At 39.8% G+C, this 9,037-nt stretch overlaps 1 protein-coding gene across 1 annotated transcript in view; it reads left to right on the forward strand.

Annotated features, from left to right (window-relative positions):
- LOC149246881 (uncharacterized) overlaps positions 1–8,265 on the forward strand; it is a 323,872-nt gene extending 315,607 nt beyond the window's left edge. The window contains exons 18-21 of the mRNA XM_089458051.1: positions 6,443–7,240; positions 7,378–7,461; positions 7,816–7,981; positions 8,123–8,265. Coding sequence (XP_089314177.1) covers positions 6,443–7,240; positions 7,378–7,461; positions 7,816–7,981; positions 8,123–8,219 — 1,145 coding nt within the window. The 3' untranslated portion in view covers positions 8,220–8,265. The remainder of the gene's footprint in view (positions 1–6,442; positions 7,241–7,377; positions 7,462–7,815; positions 7,982–8,122) is intronic.
- Positions 8,266–9,037: the final 772 nt, after the last annotated feature.

Consider the following 9,037-nt stretch of genomic DNA (forward strand, 5'->3'; position numbering starts at 1 on the left):
GTAGCTAGAGAAATATTCTCTAACCCCTATCATGTGAGTTGATGCTCCACTGTCTATATACCAAACTCCCTATGAAGTTGATCATGTTAAGCAAGCAAATTCATCCTCCAATCTGGAAGACAAATTTGAAGTCTCCTGAATGTTACTTCTGTCCATGGCTATGCAAAAGAATTTATAGTGCTATTCCTTTTCCCCCCTGAAGTTGTCTCTACTCTAGTGAACCGCTGCAAAAAAAACCTCTACATCTGGCTAGAGATCTGCTCAACGAAAAAAATTGAGCTGCTCCCTTGGGAATTTCGACCTGCAGCCCACACTGAGCAGTGAAATTTCTTCTTTTCACTTCTGAGCCCTTCAACTTATCAATTGGCTCTGATACCATGTGAAATTTTATCTATTGCAACGACTGGAAATTAGTCTTCTAACTGAAAATTTAATTATGCAGTTTATTTGCTACAACAAACAACAAATAAAATCACAACTACAATTTTCACCATAAAAATACTATGGAAAATAAAACACTGGAAACTTATAAATTCTAGCACACATATAAGAATTTTGACACAGTTATTTTTGGACAGTTGTCCCCAAAAAGACCCAACTTGGGAAAAACCAATGCAGCAGATGAGGGTTTTATTATTAATCTTCAGCAGAGGAAAAGTACAAGGCTAGGTTCGTGGCAAAGGGGTATGCAAAAAAGAAGGGATAGATATGAGGAGACCTTCTCCCCAGTTGCCAGATACACTTCTATTTGGTCAGTTATATCTCTAGCAGCTTTGAAGGGATGGAAGATTCACCAGGTGGACATCAAGACAACCTTCTTGAATGGGGTGATAGAGGAAGAAGTGTACATAGAACAACCATAGTGCTTTGAGACTCATGAGACTCAAGCAGGCTCAAGCAGGCTCCCAGGGAATGGTATGGTAGGATTGTCAACTACTTACATCTGATGGGATTCATCAAGAGTGACACAGATCCCAACCTTTACTATTTGATGGTAGAGGGTGATCCACTCATTCTTGTTTTGTATGTGGATGATCCCTTTTTGACAGGATCATTAGTTCTCATAGAGGACTGCCAGAGGAACTTGGCAGCAAAATTTGACATGAAGGATATGGGGTTGATCCACTATTTCCTAGGATTGGAAGTATGGTAGAAAGATGGGGAGATCTTCCTTGGGCAAGGAAGATACGCTATAGATATTCTGAAGAGGTTGAAAATGTAGGATTGCAGACCCATGTCTATGCCGAACTGGAAGAAGAGAGATGCATCAAATGACAACGATGTCGACCCCACCTTGTATAGATAGCTGATTGGGTCTCTCATGTATTTGGTCAACACTAGGCCAAATATCTGCTTCACATTCAATACCCTTAGTCAGTTCATGGTAGAACTGAAAAGGGTACATTGAGCAGCAACAAGACATATTCTGAGGTATATTCATGACACAATCAAGTATGGGTTGAAATATACTCGAGGTGATGACGTCAAACTTTGTGGGTACACAAATACAAATTGGGTAGGTAGTTCAATGGACAGGAAAAGTACCTCTGGGTATCGCTTTAGTGTTGGATCAAGGATGGTTTCTTGATGTAGTAGGAAGCACAAGTCAGTAGCACTGAGCTCTGTAGAAGCAGAGTATATGGTAGGCAACACAATTACGTGCAAAGCTATATGGCTTTGGAAGCTAGTAGTATGCTTATTCAAGCAAAGGATGAAGGCGACCAATGTCTATTGTGATAATCAAAGTTGCATAAAGCTCTCTAAAAATTCAGTGTTTCATGACAGGTTGAAGCACATCAATATTTGGTGTCACTTTATCAGAGATTGTGTACAACGTGGAGCAATCTAGCTACAGTATGTTCCCACAGAAGAGAAGGTTGCAAATACACTCACAAAAGCTCTAGGGAGAGCTAAGTTCGTCTATTTTAGATAACATATGGGTATGGTGGAGAACCCGTTTCAGTAGCTGGGATAGGCTATTTTGAATGCTTTTTAGTTGCAGATGTTGCAGTTGCAACAGCAACAGATGAGAGGGAGTTGTAGTGCAGATGTAGTGTTGGCAGCAGTATGGTAGTGTTAGCAACAACACATATAGAAAGGCAAAGGCTATAAATGAGAGAGGAGCCCCCTCATTTTGATCATTCTTTTATGAGCATTTGTGATAGTCATTTCGACTTGGAGCACGCTGGCTGTTTAGCTAGTCTGCAACACTGTTTAGTGCATTGAGTGTCTCCATTCGGAGATCTCACCCTTAGCCCCGGGGGACTTCGAGTGCCTGCTCGGGCAAGGTATTCCCATTGGCATTTCAGTAGTAGTTTCATCAGCCTTTTTGCAGCAGTAGTGGTAGCATTTTGGAGGACTGCGCAACACTAGGAGAGGGATGCAGTTCTGAAGGACTGCGCAGTACTGTGAGAGGGACGCAGTTCTGGGTTGAGGATTTGCAGGAGGTTTGGTGCTGAGAGGTAGAGCAGGGGATCATCCCTTGCATATTGGGGAGTTTTGGCAGGGGTTTCAGGCAGGTTTCTGGGGTATCTCATTCAGTGGCAGTGTAGAGCAGTGAGGGACTGTGCAGAACCCCAAGGGGGTGGTTTTCGGGGGTCGGCCATCCCACGAGAGCTTTTTGAGTTTTTTTTGGGTTTCTTGAGTAGAGTCTGATTCCAAAGTTTTAGCTTTTTCTGAGGAGGGGAGCAGCGCCAAATCCTCGTTTGATTTCTAACAGCAGCAACAACACAGCAGTTTCCCAGCAACTTGGACACAGATCAGAGAAGGGCCATGCCGCCATTCCTTGCTATTTTGAGTGTATTTCTTCACTTGCCTTGTGCAAGTAGAGGTGCCATCTTCCTGATCACCTTCTGTACTCATTTTATTACTCAGTATAATAAAATGGCTTAGCATTCTCTCTACATTTCTTGTGTATCTGCTTATGGTTTATTTGATATATATCGTATCACTGTTATTTGTATCTCTTTGAGCATTCTCGGCTATTATACCACTTGTGTGTTTTTATTATACTGTTAGAGAGAGTCTGGAAAGGGCCAGGTAGTCTCCGGATCTCGTCCTCTTTTGAGAGGCGATATATCTGGTAAATGCCCTCCCAGTCCATCTCTGGTTGGAGTTTGCTTGTCTTTGGGGTATATTCCTGATACGGGATATTACAAACCTCTTGTAGCACAAACATAGTGACATATCTATATGTATGTCCCGGTCACAAGTTCAGTCTACATGTTCATGTTATGACAGACATACAAGCTTTTCCTTCTTACATATCTTGTTGTTATCTGCAGCACATCTGTGTGACTAACATCTTCTAGGTGAACATTTGATTCCATGCAAGATACTTTGTTCTTATGTGATTAGCAATTTAACCCAACAACTTCAGAAATTAGATTATAGTGGCAAAATATGTCAGAGACATTTTGATTCAGAGTGTAGATAGCTTTAGAAAGCTTCAGATGATGGTAAATTGTAGTCAAACCCTAGACGCTCTCTTCAAGTTAGCATGGTAGCATCTTTAGCTTCCTAGATGCTCTCTTGGCCTTAGCATGCAATGTATTAAACTTCCTTGGCCATATTATCTTGTGTATAATGCAGCCACTGTGTATACCACTGCCACTTTGGATAGCAATGGTTACAACTTAATGACAACTCTTGAGTGTAATGCGGCCACTATAACACCCTCCTCCCACATCTACCCAAGTAACCGACCGACCGGGGTAAACATGTGATGAGAAGTTACTATGATATGATTCGGTCTCCTAAGTCACCTTAAGGAAGTGGAACTGACGGAAACACACCATATAGACCTTCCACATCAGCAAGAAGACTCTCACGAACCATCCCAACTTCTTAGGTAACCAACCCTTGAGTCCCACTGAGTTTTTAGACCAATTAATTCCCGAATGCTCCCATGATATGGGCATGCATGCGTCCAAAGGGCTCTAGACGCTCTCACAGCATGGCATGCCAGTGTCTAGGGAGTCTTTTGCTCAGTGTTGTGCCAGCGTCCCTAGGATTTGAGCCATTTTTCAGGCCCAAAGCCCAGGTCACTACCCATAACTAAATGACACTTTCAGAACAAAAAGATAACAATGGCATAATGATACAAATGCAATTACTTAAATAAGGGCTTGACTGGATCCCTACTAGCCATGACAGGCATTTCGTCAAACATATCACAAATATGAAATCTACAGGTGTAAACAACATATTTGAGCATAGGGGTCTCATACTCATCTGAGAATCGCTAAGAAGCATTGATGCCTCAACACATTAGCTGCAGTTTCATCCATTAGGTCATAGATACATTGTTCATTCATTTACAAGTGAAAACATGATGAGAGCCATACATAGCCATTGTCATAATACATATTCATAACTAGCATAATAGCAACAGAAATACCAAGGAAACAACAACCATATAATCCACATATAAACTAGTATAATACTCATGAAATAAAAAGGAGAAATAACCTCATATTAATGATGCAAAGGCCAACCAGTTGTGGGACTTCCACGAACCACCCGACCGTAGACATGGCTGAGCCAAAACTCTCTTCAACCAGTCACCCCCATGCCATATTCCAAGCATGAATGTGGGATCTCATAAAACACACCAATCAAAAACCATCCAAGGCTTCTAGAGGCCAACCACCTCAACCCATCAAACAGTGATTCCACCTCACGGTCAGACATCACAAAACCATCATCAGATTGGTCTCTACCCAAGCCTTCCAGGGCTCTAGAGCGTTTGTTCCAACCAAGGCTTCCAGGACTAGTAACTCAACCCACAGCTTATACAGGGCTCCAGAACATTTGTCCAACCAAGGCTCCAGGACTAGTAACTCAACCCACCAAGGGCTCCAGAGCGTTTGTCCAACCAAGGCTCCAGAACTAGTAACTCAACCCAAGCTGTTACAGGGCTCTAGAGCGTTTGTCTAACCAAGGCTCCAGGAACTAGTAACTCAACCCAAGCTAAAGGAAACATGAGAACCAACCAGAAAATCAAAGAAATAAACCCACAACACCATGGCTATCCAGGAAATGGCAAGGTTAGGCAAATCCACTGTCAATCCAGGCAATCCTCCATGCTAGTGATAGATCATGAGCAATAAACCACATGCATATGCCGTGCATGCCAAATTTAGTGAGGAAAACATACATGCAACTCGGTACCTGCAAGCAAAACCCTTTGTAGCTGTTGATCCCGATGTCCTCTTGCGCTTTCCTTCTCTTCCTTTCCCTTCATTCTCCAAAACTCCAAGTATGCCACACCCTCCAAGAGTGCTCCAAGAAACTCTAAGCGTCCAAGAGTATGAGAGAGAGAGCTCCAACACTGAACTGAAAAAAGTTTGTTTATTGATCCTCAGAAGCCTTTTTATTAATGAGGCCTCTATTTTCTTCATTTTTCATCATTTTGCTTCATTTTCCTCCTCACATGCAACCTATGACCTTTCACATCCCTTTTCTCCTAATTTCCATTATTTTCATAAATAAATGTGCCAAAAATGTCATTTTGTCTTTCCAAAGTCTTCGCCATTGCCTTTGCCAATTTCTTTAGCCATTAATCAACCACAAGTGATCTCCGTCACTATGCTTTTGCCCAAAATTCAGCTTGGAATAAGTGTCCCATCAACCATGGTTATTATTTTGCCTTTATTAACAAGGAAATTTTCACCAGGGCTGTTACAGCCACTGTGTACACCACTGGCTCCTTGGATAGCAATGGTTACAGCAATTTACTCACAAGAATCTGTGAATACATTACAAACTGTTTAAAAAAAGTAACTTTCCAAAATTCTGAAGAAATTGTGTGATTTAAGATGTGTATCCCTGATTTTTTTCTATATTTAAAATTTTCCATTTTTTTTCCATACCATACCAAATTCAAATTTGAACTTGGTAACTATGGTCTGTACCAGCCATGGCTTGGGAGTTCTGCACCTGCTGTGTGGGAGATCCACAATGGGCATAATAGTTAGTGTCATTCTAATCATTGCATTTGGATAGCTTTGTATATGGCATTCTTGTTTTATTTTTTCTTTTTCCATGTACCCAAGCACCGCACCTTCGAGCCTATAGGCAAGGGTAAGATATTCTTTAGGGCTCAAGGCTGTTCAACAACAAGGCTTGAAGCCATTACAACAATATACTCAATACAAGCTCAACATGTTACAAGTGGGAATTAAATCCATGTGGGAAGGATAAAATTCATTCCTCCCAACCACCCAAGATAACCCAATTAACATATTGATATGGCATTCTTGTTATTCATATTGTTCAAGCTTCAAAGGTTTCCTTGTGCCAAGTGTAAGAGTCATAGAATTTTAGCCATAACTGGGAAAGTTAAAAGTAAAGCCTGAAGTCACAGGAAAAAACAATTTTCTTTGCCTATTGAACCATGGAACGATTTTATTTAATCCTACTCAAACCTTTTCTTTTGCAGAAAATATTCAAAACATATATCTCGTACTTAGTGGAGCAACAACTGGGAGTATCGCAGTGTGGGACTTGACAGACATAGTCAGTGATTTCATTTTTAAAATTTCTGCTCATAATCCTGGAGAGGATATTGTTGCCCAAAGACGGCCACGCACTGGCAGAGGAAGTCAGGGTGGGCGCCGCTGGAGATTTCTAAGAAAGCAAGAGGGGTTTCCAAAAGTGACTGTTCATAAAGAAGGCTCTGCAAATATTGATATTTGCAATTCATCATCAGGCACAACACCCTTGCATACCGTTGGAGAAGAAACCATCTTGAATTCTGATCTTAATGGCAGTGAAAATAAATTTTCTGAAGAGCAAGAGGACAAATGCACCAGACAAATTGAATTTGAAACGGTAGAGTCCAAAAATAACTTTTTGGACAGTTTCTCAGGACCTTCAATAAATCTAGATACTGGAGGCAGTCATACTGAAATACGAAGGGTTCAGCCTTTACATGTGTTTTATTCTGCCCACCAGTCTGGAGTCAATTGTCTTTACATTTCAAATTTAAACAGTGATGGGAGCCTGAAGGCTGAGAATTTGGGTTCACTTTACTGTGTTGTTAGTGGAGGGGATGATCAAGCTCTACATATTGCAAGCTTTGGTTTGCGTGTACATCAACCTGAGAATAACCCAATAAATAACAATCACAAGAATGAGAGAAAATATTCCCAGGAACAGAGTGAATCCAAAAATGGCAATCTTGATAAGCCAAAGATTGTAAATATTATATTAGGTGAAGCGGACGACAAGGCTTCAGGTACATTGTGTTTTTATTGTATCTTAACTTGCTGATTTTTGACGGGATGTAGACTTTCAAGTTTTGGGTAGTTTACTTAGAGGTCTTCCCATATCTCCTCTTTTGGAATAAATTGGGTAATATCTGTGTGATTTCAGGGCCTGGGACTAGAAAAGTCATGTATGAGTTCACTTGCTTGAATCGAGAAGTCATTGCCTCTGCTCACAGTTCTGCGGTTAAAGGTAACAAAATGCTTTTGAGCTTTAATTGCTGTATTTTTTACAATGCAGGGCTCTAATCACTTGAAAATAAACAGCACAGAAAAGTTTGGAAGGATTTAAACTGTAGAAATCTAGAATTTTGACCATACTTGTTGTTATCAGATACACCAACTAAATCACAAAAGTCAAGATTGTCCTCCTGAAAGTTTAGCTGTAAAAGTTGAGTAATGAACATTGAAGGCCCAGTATCATGCTTGCACAGTTCACTGGTTGGAATGATACCTTTGGCCGGGAACCTAACGACAATTTTAATTCAATGGCATTTAATTGGAATGCTCTGATAAATTCATAGAATCAATTTTATTTGCACTACAGGTGTGTGGACAGATGGCCATTGGGTTTTTAGCACTGGTCTAGATCAACGGATTCGTTGCTGGTGCTTTTCTCACTTTAATAAAAAAAATTGTCTTAGAGAGCATTGCAGTTCAATCATCAATGTGCCTGAACCTGAGGCATTACATGCCATAGCTAATAAGGAAAGGTAATTTGAAAATCAACTTGGAATTGATCAAACTATTTATCATGTCTTCTTTGGTGCATATGCTAAATGCTTCCTTGGTTTTCTGTATTTTTTAATAGATTATGATTATGGTTCTCTAACATATATGTCTGTGGCTCTCAGAGATTTTTATCAGATTGCAGTAGTTGGAAGGGGTATGCAAATAGTTGAATTTTCAAATTGTTCGACATCAGGATATTCAGGAAGTTGCGAGCTGTGATTAAGAACTATTGGTCCATTGTAGTTCCTTTGGAACGTGGCTGAAAGAGGTTCACTGTCACATTAGCAGTGTTATTAAAACACTCTGATAATTTCAAGAAGAAATTTGACTTAGGTATTTTTACTGAATGCAATTCTTTTGGTGAATATCATTCTGTATTAAAATTTGTATGTTTTGCAAAATTTCCTTTATACAAATTAATAACACTTCAATTGCTTTCTGACAGCTTGCTGTGAGGCGTTAGCTGACATTTCTGAATAGAAGAAGATGATCAAAGAACTTTAATGGTTGATATGAAATCCAATCCGTTACAATAATGATCTACTATAGAATTCAATTTTGAACACAAACCCATTTCATATCAGCATTAAAGGTCTCTGTCAATATCAATTTCCTTGTAATTTAGCAAGAGCAAATGTTTTGTAAAGAAATATTTGCATTACCAGATTATGTTGATGCGTATTTGCTTAACGCAATTTTTTTCTAAATGTACTAATGTAGCTTGTTATTGTTGAGGCTCTGATTGAATTCTCTGCCATTACCGTTTGGTTCATGGCCATATATGTCAGGTATGCTTATTATTTTTTAATGTGTTTATTTCAATGTTACTTGGGAGCGGGAGCGGAAGCGGAAGCGGGAGCGGGAGCGACCATTTTCAGAAGCTCCCGGTTTGGGAGCGAATCCCGGAGCGATTTTTTAAAAATATATATATTTTTTATATTTTTTAATTTTTGATACATATATGTCAACAAAAACATGTAGAATGATGAATTAGATATAAAAAACATAAAAAAGCATAGATTGAACCATATAACAAC

This window comes from Pinus tabuliformis, chromosome 7, assembly GCF_031772625.1.
Source record: "Pinus tabuliformis cultivar Carrire ecotype Pingquan chromosome 7, CPIR1, whole genome shotgun sequence".
Taxonomy (NCBI): domain Eukaryota; kingdom Viridiplantae; phylum Streptophyta; class Pinopsida; order Pinales; family Pinaceae; genus Pinus; species Pinus tabuliformis.